Here is a 20,325-nt window from a genome sequence, read left to right on the forward strand (position 1 = left end):
GAGTGGGAGGGAAGGTAAAATATATCAGGAACTAAAACTGGACTATAACTCGAGAGAGGTTTACAAAAATTATAAGAAATACTAGGTACAACTCTTTTCCTGTTAATTTGGAACGACAGAAGAAATGCTGATTTTTTATAAAGATACAAATCCATTGTACAAACTAGAAGAAACAAAATTCCAAAGCCAAACTAAGGTAAACAATTAAGAAAACCTCATAAATACAGATCCAATAACTTCTTAAAAATTTGAAAAACAAATTCTAGAGTGTATTAAAGGCACAGTACATTGTGATACAATTTTTATAATAGGATGCAGTGATGGGTCAGGGTTAGGAAATCTATACCAAACAAGTTTTAGATGTTGAAGCTTCCTTTTCTATTCAATTATTTGACAAATGTTCTTTTATTCATTCACCAAAAATTTACCATGTATTATATATACGCCAGGCACTGAATACTAGGAATTCAATGGTGAAAGAGATGAGGTTCTGTACTTCATGGAGACATCTAGAGAGAGACAAGTAAAAATAAAATTTTAATACTGTGTAAAGGCTATGGTAAGAGAAATACAGGGTACTACGGGAATACATAAATTGATATGTAAACATTAGGGTGCTGCTGGAGTAAACTTGTTGCGATGTTTTGCCCATACTAGGATGGTGGCAGTGGGTGCAGATAAAATGGGCCTACACAACATAGGAAGTGGTTTAAAATGTTCTGATTGGAGAAGGGTGGAGTCAGATTCTTTGGGGGATCTTAATGTATTACGTATAAAAGGGTAAAATAAGGGTCAAGTAAATTCGAAAAATACTGTTCAGTATAAACATTTCTTTACTGCAGCACTTGTCAGAAGCTTTATGGCACTGTTTTTTTCCATCAGAGAAAGTCAGTGTTAGATAGTATGTAACGTTTACCAAACATCTGACTACAGAACCCTGTGATTTTTGCAGAACACCTTGTCAGAGTACTGTTTCATGGAACACACTCTGGGAGCTCTCCATAAAAACAATCTCTTCCTTTCTACTCCTGCAGCTCTCAGTACTTTGGTGAATTGTCTCACCAGCTGTATTCAATACTTTGTGGCTGTCTCATTCTACCCCTTTACACAGCACATATATTTAGTTTACTTTCAACTGGATGAGGTTGAAGTGAAAAAGACCCACTGGAACCTCACAAGGGGTGTTCCAAAAACCATTAAAAAAGATTATTCTGAACCAGGGTCACCTGTGAATCAATATGAACGGATCTGACTCACAGATAAGTTGCAACAAAGCAGTATTAATCTTTGTTAATATCTGCAAATGCTACCAAATTTTCATATAGGTAAGACACATGAAAATAACAGGCTCATTGGAAACAAATCCTTCTATTAAACTGCTTAAGCAAACAGAAACTTTTGATTCTAACTCTCTCCGTGCTGAGTAACCAGATAGCTCCACTTACCTGGACACGGAAAAACTGCATGCATTTAAAACAGACAAAACCAAATGTACAAACTTCTAGAGACCAGGGAGAGCAACTAAAGTAGTTTACAGTGCTCAGAAATGTAAACCATGTGTTACTGAAAATCTGGTTCTAAAATACAAGTTTGATACGTTCAAAAGGTATATTTCAGGATGCTCTATTTAACACCATGCGATCACTGAATTAAAGTATGTTGCCAGCTTTTCGTGTACGTCTTTGAAGTTAGTGATATCAAAAAAAAAGACACACTCCTCCTTTTTGTTTTCAATATATTAAAAAGCAAAATAGTACAAATGCTGTAGTTAATATTAAAAAGGATCCAAATTTTTCAAGGAATAAGTTTTTATAAACAAGTTCTACAATGAAAGCGAAATAGCATCTTGATACATAAAAGTTTTGTTAAACAAGATTTAAAAATTTTTAAATCAAAGTGTTTTAGACGAAATTCTTTCAAATGTTTAAATAGAAACAGAAAACAACCTGTACAATCTCCATAATAAAATGTGTCCTTGTCACTTGTCTTGGGCACTTTGAATATGTTAAAATTTCAGAAGTTTCAGTGATAGAGGCAACACTTAAAGGTTTCGTGAACCTTTTTTTCCCAAAAAAGTATACTTTCAGTAAAACATTTTACCATTTTATCTGATTATGCATTTACATTTTTGTTCTTCCATAAAAAGGAGATTTACATTAACACTGTATTTTTACTATAAAAAAATACATTTAGAGATATTTAACTTCCTGAGTGACTTCAGTCATACATCAAACATAATTTAATGAGCAAATCCTAAAATTTTCTAATGAAACAGCATGTGTAGATGTATACTTATATGCTCAATTACGGTAAAACTCAAGATCATGTCACAGAACTTACACTTAAGTTCTCTAAGAAGTTAAATAATATGATTTATCTCCAAACTTGACCAAAAGGTTTTCTCATATGTTAGCAAAATTAATCATTGGTTACATTTTCTCATTTATTAACAAAATACTGAGTCATTTCAGACTATCAACTTGAATGTTTTTCACTATATACACCAAAGTCTGATTCACTAACAAGAAACTTCTTGCCATACAAAAAGACAACAGATAATTAAAATACTCACTTCATAATACAACCAATCCATATAACACACCCCTTCCTCAACTGTCTAAAATGATGAGGATTGTGGCACTTTCTTCTGCATAAAACCCTTTCCTCTTCTCAAAACCCTGAGGTGAAAGGTTATTAAAGTAATAAAACTAGAACCACAATTCTTCTCATTTCTGTATTTGACCACAAGTAGGTTTTAAAAATTTTATAAAGAAATGTGGCAACTTGTAAAGCTGCTCTATACAGTTTTTTTTAAGAAAAATTCCAAGAAACAACTTTACAAAAAGGGCCTAGAATGACCCTATGAAAACATCCTTTTAGCACTTGTTAGTGTCGAGATGAGCGCCACTTCCCATCTCTACTACTGTCTCTTCTGTTATCGTAGTCATGGCTCCAGCCATCGTGATTCCTGTCTTCATAGAAGAAATCATCTCTGTTTCCTCTGTAATGATGGTCAGACCCATGATCAGTGTAACGCTGCTCACGACTATAATGTCTATCCACTATGTAGGGATGAGAATTCTGTCTGACTTTTCGCTGTGATAATGGTGTATCTTGGCGCCACTGGGAGCTTGACGACTGGTTAAAAGTATGATTATGTGACTGAACTGATGGGGAAAATCCTGATTGATCCTGATGTGGGGAACTAAATTTCCCTCCATATGACATCTGTCTCAAAGCACTGTTCATCTGAGAGAAGGAAAAAAGAAGGAAATGTTAACCACAAACATTTCTAGGTATCTAGCCATGGTTAAACAAACACAATAATGGAAAAGCAAAATCATTCCTGCCTAGCTGAATCTTAAACACAACTAGAAGTAGTACAATGAACGAAGGTTCACGCCAATGTATACCTACAAGATATGTGTAAATAACTACTCTTTGCCCTCCAGAATACAATTTAGAAGGGAAGAAGTCATACAAAATGACTATACTATAAATCACTGTATGATTAACACATTCGGCACCACAAGCTCAGTATCATTAGGAAGGATTTCATGAAGGTGTCATACAATCTGAGTATTAAAAGTATGGATGGAATTTTTTTTTTTTTTGCCACACTGCACAGCTTGCAGTATCTTAGTTCCCCAACCAGGGATCAAACCCACAAAGTGTGAAGTCCTAATCACTGGGCCACCAGGAAATTTCCTGGATAGAATATTTTAAGGAAAGTATTTTACGTGGGAAGTATATCAAGGAAAGAAAATTGCACAAACAAAAATCACAGGGAAACACAGAAGAGGTTCATAGAATAGCAAGTAATTCTAGCTAAGACAGGTTATAGATCTCATGAGCAATGACTAATGGATGTAAGGCTAGAAAAGTTTATTAGAATCAGATGATGGGAGTATAAACACAAGGCTAAAGAATGCTAACTTTGTCTTGTAAACAATGAAAAGTCAAATCACCATGAAGATAAGCAAGACAGAGTTATAACAGTAATTTTGAAATGCTCTGTGAGATGGACTAGTGAGGGGAAAATAGATACAAGTACTGGGACTATCCTGGTGGTACAGTGGTTAAGACTCCAAGCTCCCAATGCAGGGGGCCCAGGTTTGATCCCTGATCAGGGAACTAGATCCCACATGCCTGCCGCAACTAACAGATCCCATGCCACAACTAAAGACCCAGTGCAACCAAATAAATAAATAAATAAACAGAAAATAGATACAAGTACTAAGTAACTAGACGAGTGGTTCCCGGATTCTGCCTGTGGACAGACATTAGCCAATGATGGTTTTTTTTTATGGTCTACAGCAAAACGAGAAAAATATATGTTTATAAAAACTGATATCCCTTTATACTGGTCTCTCAATTTTATTTTATTACATTCTTATAGTTTTATTCTGCAGACCTGTGAAATACAAAAACCTAGGGATCACAAGCCAAGACTGCGATTTGGGAAAAGAAAATAAAATGGCAGAAACAAAAAAAAAGGAAAAAAAAGAAGATCTGGAGACTGATCAAAGACAAAGATGAAACAGCAAAAGATACCCAAGATTTTATAACTGGTGATATTACTACAGAAAAGAATGGAAAGCTCTCAAGCGAGGTAGTCTAGAAGACTCCAATATATTAAATTAAGTATTAAGACAGTATATGATAAGAAGTTACTCAGCACAGGTTGCAAGAACATCAGAGAATGAGTTTCCAATATTTGCAACACACACACACGACACCAACAATGGTTAAAGAAAAGTACAAATGTGAGAAGAATTCTTCTATTTATCTTCAATCTTTTAAATATATATTTCAGTCCAGTGAAAACTAAAATGAGTGATCTACAAAGATCATGCTAGTCTAACTAAAATTTTAAAAGTTAACTTAAGAAATAAGAATGAATATTTTTTTGGGGGGGGGAATGAATTGGGAGATTGGGATACCAAATTGTACGCTCTAAATATATGCAGTTTATTGTGTGTTAACTGTATCTCAATAAAATTTCTTTAAAAAAAAAGAATGAATGTTTTAACTAAGTATGACTTTATGATTTCTTTTAGCAAATCGAGTTGAAAAATCAGCTTACCACTGCTTGTCTCTGAAAATTTTCTGAAGAAGAAAAAGATCTTTGAATTATCTGTGCTGATGGAGTCATGTTATCCACTGTCCTTTCATATCTGTGAAAAATAAGAAAACCAACATATAATCATTCATTCAACAAATGTTTACTACATACCGATCATGAGCAAGACACAATCTTCACAGGTAGGAATGAACAAGACCAACAATGTATCTGCACTCACAGAGCCATGGAGCCAGAGTAAGGATGCAGATGATAAGACAATGTCACATGGTTATAAAGGCATAGTAATAAATGACTAAAGAGCAAGTTGAGGTGAGAGAGATAGGGGCTTCTATTTTAGCTTGACTGGTCAGGAATGGCCTTTCTAAAAAGGAGACACTTCAAGTGAGAGCTTAACAAGATTACCTGGAGGCAACACATTCCAGCTGAGGGAAAGACTAGTGCAGGGGTAGGCAAACTATAGCCTGTGGCCACACCCAGTTTGTGTAAACAAAGTTTTATTGGAATATAGCCAAGCTCTTTTGTTTCTGTATTATCTGTGTGGTGCTACAATGGCAGAAGAAACTAGTTCTTTATAGAAAAAATAAATTTGTCAATTTGCAGGGAAAAAAACCTGTCAATACTTGGGTCAGTATTGCAAAGGCCTAGATTGAGAACTAAAATGAAAAGGATTTGATGGATTAGACATAACAGGTGAGGGAAATAGAAGCAATAAAGGATAAAATCTAGATTTTTGGCTTGAGCAGTTCAGCAGAACTTCACTGAGACAGGAAAGAAAAATAATATGTTTTGGGGAGTAAGGAGTTCTATAACATAAACAGAATATTAATCTTAAAGACTTAAACCTTATTCCTCACTTCCTTAAAGAGGTAACTTGCTCTACAGGAAAACTCAGAAGGGTTTTAAATTAATTTTATTTTAAAATAAGCCGTTGGAATCAAATTACCAATTGATTTATAGTTCAGATCTTTTTACTTGGGGTTTTCTTTTTTTTTTCTTTTTTTTTCAGCAGAGCTGATTTTATTTGTACTCTGCCAAGAAAGCTACTTTTTTTTTTTTTTTTTAAAGAGCTTTATTTATTTATTTAGGCCACGCTGCTCAGCATGCAGGATCTTAGTTCCCCAATCAGGGATCTAACCTGAACCTGTGCTCCCTGCAGTGGAGTGTGGAGTCTTAACCACTGGACCTGCCAGGGAAGTGCCATATTTTGGGTTTTCTTAAATCGGATTATGCTAAGGGGGTAAAAAGTATAATTTTAATGATAAAGAGTAGAAAAATCAGGAATGTTTGATTAAAATTAAAGTATTTACTTGTGTATTTTTTTCCCCAAGAACTTCTAAGAAGGGTTAAATCTCTTTTTTTTCCCTCCACCCAAGACACCTTTCAAGAGTCTATAAAAGTGGTTAGAGAGGTTTCAAATTCTAACTGTACTGAAAAGCATTTAAACACAATTAACTTCAGCTGGCAAGAAAAGATACTAAAAGGGTACCCTTTTCACATTATTGCTTTTCTTACAATTTCACCCTCCACACTCTTTTCATATCCACCCACTTCTCTCCAGCTCTTGGCACCACCTTAATCTAACCATCAACCTCACCCCAATAGCTTCCTTGCTACTAATACCAATACCTTGCTACCAACAGTTTCCTAACTGTTCTTTTTATTTTCACCCTTGTCCCCTTCAATCCATTCTCTCCCAATACAACCAAGTAACTCATTATAATATAAACCCGTTCCTCTTACTATCCTACTGAAAATGTTTCAATATCTTCCTACTGTTCTTAGGGTGAAATTCCAAAATCCTAATTATGACCTATAAGAAAGACCCTATATCATCTGGCCTGTACCTACTTCACCAATATCATCTACTACTCTCCATTTTTCATTCATTATGGTCTAGGTACACTGGCCTCTTTCAAATCCTCATTCACTTCCCTCTCCTTGTTAAAACTTTCTAGACACTTTCTACTCATATCATGGTGGGTGTGCTCAGTCACACTGCCTGGGTTTGAAAACAAGCCCACTGCCTATGAGCAGTTCACACTTGAGTGAGTTAACCTCCAACCTTCACTTTCTTCATACATAAGGCAGAGATAATAATCCTTACCTTATAAAACTGCTGTGAGGAATAAATGAGATCATAAGTGCAAAGGACTTGGTGAAAAACCTGACATGTGACAGGTATTTGTTAACTCTGTCTTGAATGAAGCCCATTATGATTGATAAATAGATTTATGGACATACCAGGAAAAAACTGTCCCTGGGAAAATATCAGCCTCCACTAAGAAAATTATTTAAGTGAATATAAATATGGTACTTTTTTTAATCCTCAGTAGCTAAGAGAGATTTTAGACATCATTCAAATCAACTTCTTTTCCTTACAAATGGAAAGACAGGGCCAGAGACTAGCTCAAGATTACCCGACTGGTAGAGACAGACCTAGAATCCAATTCTATGAATTTAGTCCCGTAGTCTGTTTACTAATAGGTATTTTTAAACTGCAAGCAACAACCATTTATTAGTCATAAAAATAGTGATTTGTAAAATAAAATAAAATAGAAAACAGGATACTACAAGTTGTAAGGGTAAGTAATGTTTTGAGAAATTTTGTCTCAGTTACACACACATATGTGGGTGTGGGTATGTCTTTACAAATGAACATAAATATAGTTATGTATGTATCTACTTTAAGGGAACTATATATAATGGGCCTTTAGAATAGATACATAAATAGCTATAATCCAACATAGCAAATATAGCAGAAAAATAAAGAGGCAGGAGCATAAAGAAGGAAACCAATCACTCATTATGCATTCTGAGATCACTACCTAAAAAAATTCCTCATAAATGACATTAAAAATAGGTGAGAAATATTACCTGCTAGGAGATGTGGAAGTAGGGCTTGAATTTCCAACATGATGCTGGGGATATGACAAACTGACCTCCTGTGAGGCATGGCTACTTCCTAAAATTAAACAATTTGAGAAATTCTTATTGATAGAAAATTTAATTTGAAATTTTGTATCCCTCGGCCCAATCACTCCAAAAAGGAAGATATAGGCTAAAAGTGAAAACCTCAAATTTCAACAGATTGCTGTTTAGTTCATCAGAGTGAAAACTGTCTTTAATACCAGTTATATCCAAAACGAAGGGTTCCAAATAAGGGGTACTTTCCAATGTATAAATACCCAATCTGGCCATAATATTCTGATCCCCACTAAACTGTAAGACTGAATACAAGGAAAGTTTCATCCTCACATAATCATGCATCAGAATTCATAAAAGAAAGTTATAAAGCAGTCAGGAAAAGTATTTTCAGGAAATAATCCTTGCGCTTTTAGAGCGTGAACCCAAACTCAGTCATTCTAACAATAAAGTTTGTGTTCTTTTCACAAACCCAAACTGAAATTTTAACTCTCATTTCAAAACTCATTTTAAAGTAACAACTTTCAAAATCCATACAGTCAATGTTACCCGTTTTCAGGGATATATTAAGTTTACTATTCATAAAGCTTAAAGCATTTCCATCCAAAAAGAGGTTCTTTAAAGCGACTAACAAAATTAAAAACAAAAAACAAAGTGGCCAACAACCTCTTTCCTAAACATCATCAGTGAATAGTTACCTGATCTAAACTGAATTTTGATGGGCCTTCCAAAAAGTTTGATTCCGTTAAGCAGATTCATGGCATAAGGAACAGATACTTCATGTTTGAAATTCACAAATGCAAATTGCTTTGGTTTACCATCCTTATCTTTTGGAATTTTCACTTTTATTACTGGCCCAGCCTACAGACAAAAAAAGAGTTTTCAGAATTTCAGTAAGGCAGTTTCAGGAAAATACTCAAATTTTACAAAAGAAGTTTAAAAAATTCAAAAATGTAACCAGGGACTCAAAAAAAAAAATGGATACACACGGATTTCCATCTCAGTTAAGGATCCTATAGATATGACTGAAAATTAGATTAACTTATTTGGGGGGATAGAGCCCGTAAGGAACTGGAAACCCAATCACTGACTGAATTCACATTTCACAGCACCTTATGACTTTACCAAGGCGACCGGCATTATCCCACGGTGTGGATCCCACGGCGCGGAAATTAAGTTTTATCAACAGCAAGAAAAAGCAGTTTTCTTGGACCAAAAATTCACTTTTGTATCAACTAACCAAATATTACCAGTTGTTGGAGGATAGAACTGGAGGGAACAGGTTTAACGCATTTTAATACAGGTTTTAATACAGAAACACTACAGTGCCGCTTTCCTACAGGAGTCTTTCTGAGTCTATCTTTGCTGCAACTTTGTAAGAAACTTAAGTGGGAAACGAACGCTGACAAAGAAACTGACATCAAATTTACAAGCGAAAGACGAGAAAAGGAGGAAAAGGAAAGGCACAGCTCAACGAAGGACCCGCACGCAGGAGGTCGCCTAGGAGCCCTGAACCTTCCTTACCACGGGAAGCCCGATGGAGGACCCGCCACCACCTTTAGCCGTCACTCCAGCCTGAGCTATCTAGGGTTCCTAGGGTTCTTCTAATAAAGCGACACGCAGCGAGCGCCTCCCCTTCTAAGCTCAACCCCGATCTCCAGCCCGCCCACCTGTCGGGCGCCGGGACGCACCGTCCCGCTTGCGCCAAGAAAGCGGGGATGGCCACTGGGCCCGGCCCGCCGCGGGCCGGAAAACCAAAGCAGAAGGCTGATCCCAGCCGCCTACCTGGTGGAACAGCTCGAAAAGGAGCTCCTCGGTCACCTTCGTTTCAAGGTTGCCCACAAAGAGCGTGCGATCCGCTTCGGCTGCCGCCGCCCCCATCTCAGCGTCGCCCCCTCCCGAAAAAGACCGAAGGGTCGCCGCCGACGCACCCACTGCGCACTCTCAGAAACCCCACGTCTTCGCGCTCCCAGGCGTCACCGACGTAAACGTCCATCACGCCGGCTCTCAGCGGCGTCGACGTGCGCGGACGGAGTGCGCATGCTCGGGAGGAGAGCGCTGGGGGAAGGCCGCCGCTTGGTCCGCTGCGGCTCTGGCGATGGCTTCCGGCGAAGTCCGTCTCCGTGTTCGAGACCCGCTGGACTGATCTGTGGCGCCGCGAAGGGCCTGCCTTGACCGTGGGACGTAATACAGATACTGCGGGTAGTGTTTGAAGATGGCCTTGAACCGTGTGTTCCTGTCTGCCGGCGATCGAAGGAGCCGGGTGGCCTACCGCTCTTCCCACGGCGACCTCAGCTCGTCGGCCTTGGCGTCGGCGATGGTCTGTGGAGACAGCTTCCTCGTTACCAGGCCCGAAGAGATTCTCCCAGAACGTGGTCCTTGGTCCGCTGTGCGGCTGAACTTCCGGACCGAGAGCCGTCGGGCGGCTGGTGGCGGCCGGAGCCCGACCCGCCGTGTAGAGGGAAGGGAGCCGAAGGCGCGGAGCCGAAGCCGCCAAGCCAGATTCTCCCCTTACCCGGCCCCCGCAGCTAAACTCGATCTCCTGAGAAGTGTCCTGCAGCAGCGTCTGGTAGCGCTGGGAGGTGTCATCGCAGCCCGCCTTTCGGCTTAAAACGGATCCCTCCCTCCTCCCCTCAATTAGCTAGTGAACAAGGCGTCTCTAAAATACTTTCTTGGTGCAAGCGAAGTCTTATTTTTGAAGGGACATCTTGTCAGTTTAATGTAAAAATACGTGGGAGTCCTGTTACTCTAGCCTAGCGCAAAGGAAAATATATACAGTTGCTTGATTCAGATTTTTAAAGTTGATGCAGATGGTTTTAGACAGTCATGCTGATTAGATCGGAAGGGAGGAGGAGCAGAGATTTTTTGAAGTAGTCACAAAGCTGAGCTGATGGGATCATCCTTCCCAGAGGTCACTAAGCCTTTTATCCTCCCAACAATGCATCTAAATTTCACTTGCTTTCCGCAGGTCTTACCTCCCTCCCTGGCAAATTCTCCTACTTTGAGACTTGTAATTCCGAGTTTCCTTACCTGCCTACCTTTCTACGTCAGACCATTGCGTTTACCTTTATTTCTGTTGATTTATTACTCCCGGCGGATCCTCACCTATGGCCCAACACTGAATCCTATCATCTTGTCCTTAACACTTCTTCCACCCCGTTCACATTTTTTTAGTATCTGCAGACTTCAGCCTCAGCTAGACTAAAACAACCAAAGTGAAACGTAAACCTTGCTACTCTTTCAAATTATTAAACCGATTTACATTTCTTTATTTGCCAAAGGTTCCAAAGAAATGCTTACACTTACATTTGTCGTTTCATTGCTTACATTCAATCCCAGCTTCCTTACTCTGAATCTTGTCCCCAAATACACAAAAATTGGAAACTTTTATCTTACAGTCTTCTGTTAGGAAGCTGCTCATCTCTTCACTCTAGCATCTTCCTTAAAATTTTTCGTTTGTCTTTTCCCATCCAACTTTTAAATAACTTTTGAAGATCTTCCCAGTGCTAAGCACCGTGGATGAATTTTACATAGCCTTGCTATCGAGGAGATCAAGGAGTGTACTCAAGATGGAGAGGTTAGTGAGTCACCACACTGGACTGTTTGATACGTTTAGTGATGAAAATAAGCCTTGGTTGCCATGGCTTTCCATAATACTGCACTATCCTGGTTCTTCTCTTACCTGGCTGATCGCTCCTTATCTGCTAATAGCTTTGTCTTAACCACATATTCCCCAAGGTTTAAAGGGTGGTATTGGGATAAAATTAGTGGTTAGTTAAGTGACAACTCTTTATGTAAGACAGTCTAGCTTTTTCCCAGCGGACTCTGTAATTACCTTCAGGTAAAGCAAAATTACCACACACCAAACATTTGAATTGTGAGAACTACAATTTAAGAAGAATATTGACAAGCCAGAGAGCTTCCATAACAGTGATTAATATAGTGAGAGGTCTGGAAACCAGGTCATAAGAAAAATGTTTGAAAGGGTAATAGCTACATTTTATTGAGTGCTATGTGCAAGCCTAGGGGCTTTTTATTCATTGTTTATTCACATATTTATTGAGAACTTATTCTGTGCCTGCTACTACCTGTGTTAGGTACTTAGAGTAAAGTGGTGAACAAGATAGATAAGGTCTCTGCTCTTATGGAGCTTTATGTATGTCATTTAATTCTCACAGCAGCCCATAACAAAGTACTGTACTTTCCCTTTATTGCGGAGAAACCAAGGCACAAAAAGATGAAGTAAACTTTCCAAGGTCATACAGTTAGATAGAGCCTTGTAGCCATTCAACCCAGGTTCCTCATTTGAATCATGTAACACCAAAAATGACTATTTTCTCAAGTCTCCTAAAGATAGTATCTAACTAATGCTATTCTAGATATCTGAAAAGAAGTTAATTCATGATATATGGATTCCTCAGGCTGGGCATGGTTGAGAAAGAATCCCAAACCTATATGCTAAGAGTTTTAGATTGTGGAAGAATAATTAAGAAAAATTAAGGCTGAAGATAAGAAGGATTTTCATAAAACTTAAGAGATGCCTAATGGTAAAAAATACCACCTCACAAGGTAATGAATTAACTGCCCAAAGTTCACATAGAGGCTAAATTCTGTTAACTATGAAGTAGGACTAGTTGACTTCTTCAGTTTTTCCCATTTAACCTTTAATTCTGTACTTTATAACCTTGTTTAAAATTGAAAATGGAGAAGCGGGGAGCGCAGTGATAAGAGAAAATAAGGTATGGTACATAGCATGACCATATTTGCTGTGCAAACCAGGGCCCTTGAGAGGGGAGGGGGGCTATCAAATATGCTTTGGCAGCAGGCGTAAATAAGGGCTGTCCTAGGCAGCCAGGTTGGATCACATCACCCTAGGAGAGGCTAGAACATTAAATACACCTTTGAGGCATATTCCTTAGCTTCAGGAAAAGAAGGCTGAGATTTGTAAATGAAGGAACAAAAGTTTGTCATAAACGTGCACAAAAGCACACAAGAAGAGGACCCAGTGGGAGTGACTCGGTTTCTGTTTGTTCTCAAATAGGGTCATCAGGAGTAGGGTTTTGATTGAATAATAAATAGTGTGTCAGAAAAAAAAGGAAAAATTTGTTCGATAAGGGAACCTTGTTCACATAAATGCTCCATCATTGTAAATCTGAGCCAATGGATGTCTAAATTCTCCTTGTTCTTAACATTTGCGCTAGAGTCCAAGTCACATCTTCCTAGAGTCACAAAGACTGTAATGTGGAAGCAAGAACCCATATAAACCTCTTTAAATGAAATTACCTGAAGCAGGAACAACTAGGTTTTCCCAAGAGCAGTGCGTGTTACTAAAAATCCATGTTAGTGTACAAAATGACTTTTAATTTAATATCATTGCTTAAGTATAGCATGTTATTCTAAAATAGATGAATTTTCTACGACAAAAAAATAGTCCCCCAAATTAGTACTTCCATAAGTTTTTAAAAAACTGTGGTAACTTCCTTTCTATTTTCATTGGCCTTTATTATATCATACTAAGCAACTAACTAGTATGTGTTGAAAGGAAGTCCTATTAGTATATTTACTTCTACTCATCAGCTGTAAAATTCTTTAAAAAAATGCCCATTTGGGGTACAGAAAAAGAGGAGGCCAAGGAGACTTTCCCTCAATAGCCATATTTGGTGCTAAGCTTAACTTTAAGGTGGGTAACTCAGCAGGAAGAAAAGAAAGAAAAGGAGGAAAGTCCTATGGGTGGGAAGAATAGGAAGACTTTTTATGGTGAGGCTCAACTGTATTTTGTACAAAATTAATTGTGTCTTATTCCTTCAATGAATCGATCCAGATTCCACTCAGATGCAGCTTTTGTCTTCCCAATTTCCGTGAAAAGTACTTTTATTTTTTTAGTCAACCAAATGTGTAAACTTGAATACCCCGACTCCGTTCCACCTGTTTCCTGTCTTCGTTATCCATGTCCGTTCAGTTGCGCAGTCCTGCTCATTTTCTCTTCACAACGTATTTATATTATGTTTCTATATATGCTTTCATCACCTGGACTGCATTTACCTGGATGTCTGTCCCATTTTGTTTGCTTCTGTACCTCTGCGTGCTAAGTGTATATAGCTACAGACCAATAAGCCCAAAGCATGGCTCTCTGATTGCATAGTTAAACTAACTTTATAGTACCATAAATTACTCCAGTGTTTCCCATAGTATGTTCCATAGAACCTATACTAGAAATACAAGATACTCTTTTGAAAAAAGACAAGAGGTTGATAAAATTGACAAGTGCATGTTTTATCACCTTCGGGAGTCATAATGTGTAATAACATGTTAAAGGGCCTGATAATTCCTTTAGAGAAGGAAGCCTGCTTAACTTCATATTAACCAATGTTTCACAAATACATTTGTCCATAAATTTAAAAATTTTGCTTATTACCTGTCTTCCTGAGGAGCCTCAGTTCTTCTACAGAAACAATTAGAAATGCTGCCTACTTAGAAAGCTCCATTGGCTCCCCACGTCAGGTATTAGAAATGGATTTTTATATAGTGTGGCGGAATTTAATCAGTTTCCAGAATGTCATGAGTTAGGCAAATGGGTTGGTTTCCTCACTCACAGTTTGACAAAGTTCAGCCCCACCTTTATTCCACATGATTTCTGGTACCTCTCTGTGTCTTTGGCGAGTGAGTGGGAAGATGGAGGCAAGCATGCAGCTGCAGATTCTCAGCCCCTGAGGATCAAGACTGGCTTTGTGACTAAGGAAAGGCGTTAGGAATGTTCCCTGATGAATATGGGTAGGTGCAATTATTAAGTATGCTAATAATGTAATGTTAAAAAAAATGTAATGGTTTACTTGGCTTTTATTTCACTGGAATATCTGAAGGCAGCTCTACTTCAAAATACACTTCTGAGTCAGAGGAGAAAGATAATCATCTTCATCTTCCCAAAGACCTGAAAGTAACTGAAGCAGTGTAGCTTTAAAAACTGTACACTCTGTAAACAGACTTTTAAGACTTTCCATAATCTGACCAAGCTATGTTGCCAGGCTTCTTTCATGTGCTTAATTCCCCCCAGTGGTTGCCGCTCTTTTCTGCCTCTGTGTCTATGCCTATCCTAGAGCTTTTAACTAAATTGCTTGGCCTTCTCATTTTCTGCTAGTTAAATTTTTATTCATCTAGATTGGTGTAAGTTCTTTACTGATGCAAAGAACACACGCTTTTTAATCAGGTTAAGCAAAAAATGGACTGTATTGACTCACAGGACTGGGTAAGTGTGGTGACGACTGATATTCTGAAGGATAACAACTAGTTATCCTTCATCTATAGCAGCACCTTGGTTTTTCCTTTCCATGGAACCTTCTTCCTCATCCGCTGTTCATATATTAGGCTTCACACCTAGCTCCAGGGATAGAGGTATAATCTATGTCTTATCTCCCCTACTACATTGTCTGAGGGCAGACAGCTTGTATTTGTACCTTTTAAGTGTCAAAAGAATAGCTATTTAATAAATGCCTGTTGAATGAATGAACTTCACAGGTAGGCTGTCTCTCCTTGGAATCAAAATCCCAAATGGAACATTCCAGGAAGGCAAGTGTGGAAATTATAGTCTCTTAATTATGATATGACAAAATAAGTATTCTTCAATTTTAAAACAAAGCCATGCCTTTGTAGCTTACCTGGTTTGTTCTTTTTAGAGAACTACACTCTTCACTTTCTATATTTTAATTGGAGGCCAGATGTGAATATTATTCTGACCTGTAACTTTATCATTTATTTAACCATTCTCCAAGAGCTGAATATTTATAATTGTTCTAATTTTTCACTATGCTAAATAACTTAAGTAAACATCTCAGTTTATAAGTAAAAAAATAAGTTTTGTTTAAAGGTTTGCTTCAATTTGAAATCAACCTGCCTCTAGGAATATAACCTAATTTTTTAAAACATAATTTAAATTTTTTTCCTACCTATAATTTTAAAAATAGAGAAACTATGTGCCAAAAATAGATGACAGGTAAAGAAAAAAAAAAAGAGTGCTTACTACATGCCAAGTTGCTACTAATCATTTCTACAAGGATTTTTTTTTTTAACTTTTATACTGGAGTATAGCCGGTTAACAATGTTGTGATGATAGTTTCAGGTGTGCAGCAAAAGACTCAGCCATACGTATACATATATCCATTCTCCACCAAACTCTCCTCCCATCCAGGCTGCCACAGAACACTGAGCAGAGTTCGCTGTGCTATACAGTAGGTCCTTGTTGGTTATCCCTTTTAAATATAGCAGTGTGTACATGTGGATCCCATACTCCTTAACTATCCCTTTCCCCCATTCTTTCCGCACCCTCCCGCCCCACCCCCGTAACCAGAAGTTCATTCTCTGTGAGTCTGTTTCTGTTTTGTAAATAAGTTCGTTTGTATCATTTTTTTTCAAGCTTTTTTTTCTTATTTATTTATTTATTTATTTGGCTGTGTTGGGTCTTCGTTGCACACAGGGGCTTTCTTTAGTTGTGGTGAGCGGGGGCTAGCTACTCTTCATTGCACGGTGAGGGTTTCTCATTGCTGTGGCTGATCTTGTTGCAGAGCACGGGCTCTAGGTGTGCAGGCTTCAGTAGTTGTGGCACACAGGCTTAATTGCTCCACGGCATGTGGGATCTTCCTGGCCCAGGGATCGAACCTGTATCCCCTGCATTGGCAGGTAGATTCTTAACTACTGCACCACCAGGGAAGCCCTGTATCATTTCTTTTTAAATTTGGCATATCATACAGTATTTCTCTTTCTCTGTCTGACTTACTTCATTTAGTATGACAATCTCTAGGTCCATCCATGTTGCTGCAGATGGCATTATTTCATTCTTTTTAATGGCTGAGTAACATTCCATTGTATATATATACCACATCTTTATCCATTTTCTCTATTAATTAGCAATGTTGAACTATGCCTCTTGGCCATCCGTATGTCTTCTTTGGAGAAATGTCTATTTAGGTTTCATGTCTTTTTTGATTGGGTTGTTGTTTTGATGATATAAGCTTCATGAGTTGTTTGTAAATTTTGGAGACTAATCCCTTGTCGGTCACATCATATGCAAATATTTTCTGCCAGTCTCCCACAAGGATTATTTTATTTAATCCTTACAATTATTCTGTGATAGGGGTTGGCAGACTTTTTCTGTAAAAAGCCAGGTAGTAAATGTTTTAGACTTTGTAATCCAAGAGGCAAAATTGAGGCTATTATGTAGGTATTTATTTACCAAGAAAAATTTCTGCAAATTTCGATTGATGAAATTTCAAAATATAATAATTGATACATTTTTTTGTAATGCTAATGTAACCTGGTAGGATCCTATGGGGCCTTCCCAGGACAGACTCCTCCCCCATATCCTCTGCTGCAGCTCCTCTCTGAAGTACCTAGATAACAGTATCTGATGCATATTTCCTGAGATGTTTTATAGATGCTAAAACCACCACCAAATGGAAGAAATTAACTACTTGGTGATTATGAGCCCCCAGACCTACTGGTGCCTAAGGATTAATAATGTTAACCCTTGTGAAACCGCCCTGTTACCTCTTCATAAATCAATCAGAGAACTGTCCATGAGCTGATTGCATACCCTGTGACCCCACACCTCCCCACCTGGCCTTTAAAAATGCTTTGCTGAAACACTTTGGGGGGGGTGGGGGCGGGTCAGGGTTTTAGAGCACAAGCCATCGTCCTTCTTGTATTAGCACATTTACAACTAACGCTGCACTTTCCTTCACCACAACCCAGTGTCAGTAGATCGGCTTTACTGCTCATGGGCAAGTGGATCTAAGTTCTGTTGAGTAACACTAATACTATTAAGGAGAAGGTGGAACTCTTTTTGCTTAACTGGAATTCAAAGTTGCTATTCCATATCACCAAAATCAATAGCAAATGCTCATCTGAAAATGCCGATTTTTTTAATGAATTTTATGTATTTTTATCTTTGAAATTTTCTTTTCATAGGTACTGCCAAATAATGATATCAGTCCATGAACATGTGGTTTTCATTGACCATATGCATTGCTTAGAAAGCATTGACACAGTTCTATTAAATTCTTCCGATATTTGCCTTTCAGCATGCTTTCAATTGAAGTTTAGGTGAAGCTCCTCAACTGCACAGTTAAATGGATTTTGAAACGTGGAAATGTTCTTTGCACTTAGATCTAGGTCCAAAAGACTATTGGAACTGTAGTTCGAACTCAGAAAATATATCTACTGCAAATGTGTTTTGAATATGGAGATCTTAACCTTTTAACAGCATAGTAAAGTATATAAACCAGCTTGAGATTGCTTGTAATTTACTCAAGGTTAGTTGTTGAAATGACTCTACCACAGCATAGGTTTGGTGTATAAGTGCTGTTTTGCTTTATAGCTTTAGGTTTAATTCATTGAGAAACATTATCAAGCCTGCAGCAAAAGCTAATTTCCAAAGCCATTCACAGTTCGATAACAGTGGTCTAGGGCAGTGCTTCTAACCACTTAGAAATGTACAAACCATTCTCAGCTGAAAGGTTCTATAAAAATTGACAAAGAGCTGGATTTGATCTTTGAGCCTTAGTTTGCAGACAGTTTTAGTAACTGTCCAAGGGCACAAGACTATTTAGTGGTGGAGTGGAGATTCAAGTTTGACCAGACAGCCTGGCCTCATAGCCCATGCTCTGTATGTGTGGTACTACTTGTGCTAGTGTAGCCAGCTAGCAGCTCATGGCCAATTCCAGAGGGAAGTTTTCTTTAGCTAGCAGTTTGAGGGATTTCCCCCCTTAAAATATATATAATAATATGTACAAGACAGTGTAATTAAAATGCAACAATCACCCATGTGAGTAAAAAATGCGTCCTACCATATCAATAAACAAAGGATGTTGCAGCCATCAAGCCTCTACAGCCATCCCAGACAGTAAGCCCTGTAGACAACTGGGCTGCCCACTGCCAAACCTGCAGCCATTGCAGCCCCCCAGCCGTGCACCCAGAGGGGCCTCAGGATGGGAAAGCACGGGATACTGGCCCTGGATAGCCAAGGTGCATATCAAAGTAATGATTTCAATGAGCCCAGACTCTTGCATCTTCCCACAGAAAAGCACTAAATTCATTAATGTGAGATATCTGATTTTCTTTAATTAACAGTAATCTTTTGATGTTCTCACTACCTGGTCTACATTGCAAAACTCCTCTGTATCCTGGCTCCTCCCTTACCTCTTCGGAGCAGTGCCTCAAAGCTGAGAAGCTGGCTTCTACACTTGAAGTCCTCAGAAAGCCCTCAATAAAACAATTCTCCACTTTTAGGTTGTGCATTGTTTCCAATCAGCACCCATGTGCTTACTACCCAACTTCAAATATTGCCCCACTCTGAAAATCTCTTCTGTTTATCTCACTTTGATAACCTTATGCTCATATCACTTCCTCCCACCTGACATAATCACTGTTCTGAATTTGGCATTTTGCATTCCCTGCTTTACTTTTTAAAACTACTTTCATTACATGTGTATGTCTAGGGTATCTCAAGTGTAGTATGGAATTGTTTTCCCTGTTTTAAACAATATAAATGGTATTATACTATATATATTCTTCTGTGGCTTGCTTATTTTCTCCACTTGATTTTGCCAGCACATATTTAAAAATAAAACTAAATTTGAATGCCTTTGGTAGGATATACTTTTTCAGTTACCCCCTATGTCTTATACCCTTACATTTCACATATTTTAGTTACCTAAGGGCCCCTGAAGCCATTTGAGTTTGCAACCTCTGGTTTAAGATGACATTCCATTTAGCCATTCAAATATGAAGTATTAGTAACCTAGGAATTTATTTGTGTTATATTGTGTTATAATGACATTTACGTTATTGATATGTATGACAGAAACTGGATATAAAATTGTATACAATTGATATGCTCTAACCTATGTGAATGAAAGATTTTCTATATGTAGAAAAGACTAGCAATAATTTTGCCAAAATGTTATTTTTGGGTGATGGCATTTTATATAATTTGTAATATATGCTGATTATATTTTTCTGAATTTATAATTGTTAATTCTTATCAGAAAATATTTGTTTAAATTTAGATCATCTGTAAAGTATTTTAATAAGGACATTATTATTCTTTAATCATGTTACCTTCAATTAGGTTATGTTCATATTTTTAACTACATACCATAAGCCAATCAACTCCTGCATTGTTCTGGTAGATCCTTTCAAAATAATCATGGATAATAATCAGGTACAATGGATAATCTAGGGTAACGAACAACTGTATTAGCTCTGCTGAATCATTTGTATTAAACCATATCAAACAAAGATTACATCAACAGAAGGGATAGCCTACA

At 37.9% G+C, this 20,325-nt stretch overlaps 2 protein-coding genes across 3 annotated transcripts; one reads left to right on the forward strand and one right to left on the reverse strand.

Moving 5' to 3' along the window:
* Positions 1–1,721: 1,721 nt before the first annotated feature.
* On the reverse strand, positions 1,722–9,926 carry RBM7 (RNA binding motif protein 7). 2 transcript variants are annotated; one of them, XM_057750550.1, is made up of 5 exons: positions 9,794–9,926; positions 8,707–8,869; positions 7,961–8,048; positions 5,087–5,177; positions 1,722–3,249 (listed from the first exon to the last, which is right to left on the reverse strand). In XM_057750550.1, exons 1-5 carry the CDS (start codon positions 9,887–9,889, stop codon positions 2,887–2,889), a joined length of 801 nt encoding a protein of 266 aa, XP_057606533.1. In that variant the 5' UTR covers positions 9,890–9,926; the 3' UTR covers positions 1,722–2,886. The 2 variants fall into 2 exon arrangements, with proteins under 2 accessions (XP_057606533.1, XP_057606534.1); XM_057750551.1 differs by lacking the exon at positions 9,794–9,926 and adding an exon at positions 9,533–9,784.
* Positions 9,927–10,223: 297 nt separating this feature from the next.
* C9H11orf71 (chromosome 9 C11orf71 homolog) lies at positions 10,224–10,675 on the forward strand. Its single transcript, XM_057750552.1, has one exon. The coding sequence runs from the start codon at positions 10,224–10,226 to the stop codon at positions 10,617–10,619; it is 396 nt and encodes a 131-aa protein (XP_057606535.1). The 3' UTR covers positions 10,620–10,675.
* Positions 10,676–20,325: the final 9,650 nt, after the last annotated feature.

The sequence above is a fragment of the Hippopotamus amphibius genome, chromosome 9 (genome assembly GCF_030028045.1).
Source record: "Hippopotamus amphibius kiboko isolate mHipAmp2 chromosome 9, mHipAmp2.hap2, whole genome shotgun sequence".
NCBI classification, from domain to species: Eukaryota; Metazoa; Chordata; class Mammalia; order Artiodactyla; family Hippopotamidae; genus Hippopotamus; species Hippopotamus amphibius.

Excerpts from the sequence above, each read along its gene's own strand:
- RBM7 (XM_057750550.1), bottom strand. The coding sequence starts at position 9,889 with ATGGGGGCGGCGGCAGCCGAAGCGGATCGCACGCTCTTTGTGGGCAAC. Across the intron at positions 8,870-9,793 it reads TTTTCGAGCTGTTCCACCAG|GCTGGGCCAGTAATAAAAGT; the intron begins GTAGGCGGCTGG and ends TTTTGTCTGTAG. Across the intron at positions 3,250-5,086 it reads ATTTTCAGAGACAAGCAGTG|ATGAACAGTGCTTTGAGACA; the intron begins GTAAGCTGATTT and ends TCCTTCTCTCAG.
- C9H11orf71 (XM_057750552.1), top strand. The coding sequence starts at position 10,224 with ATGGCCTTGAACCGTGTGTTCCTGTCTGCCGGCGATCGAAGGAGCCGG.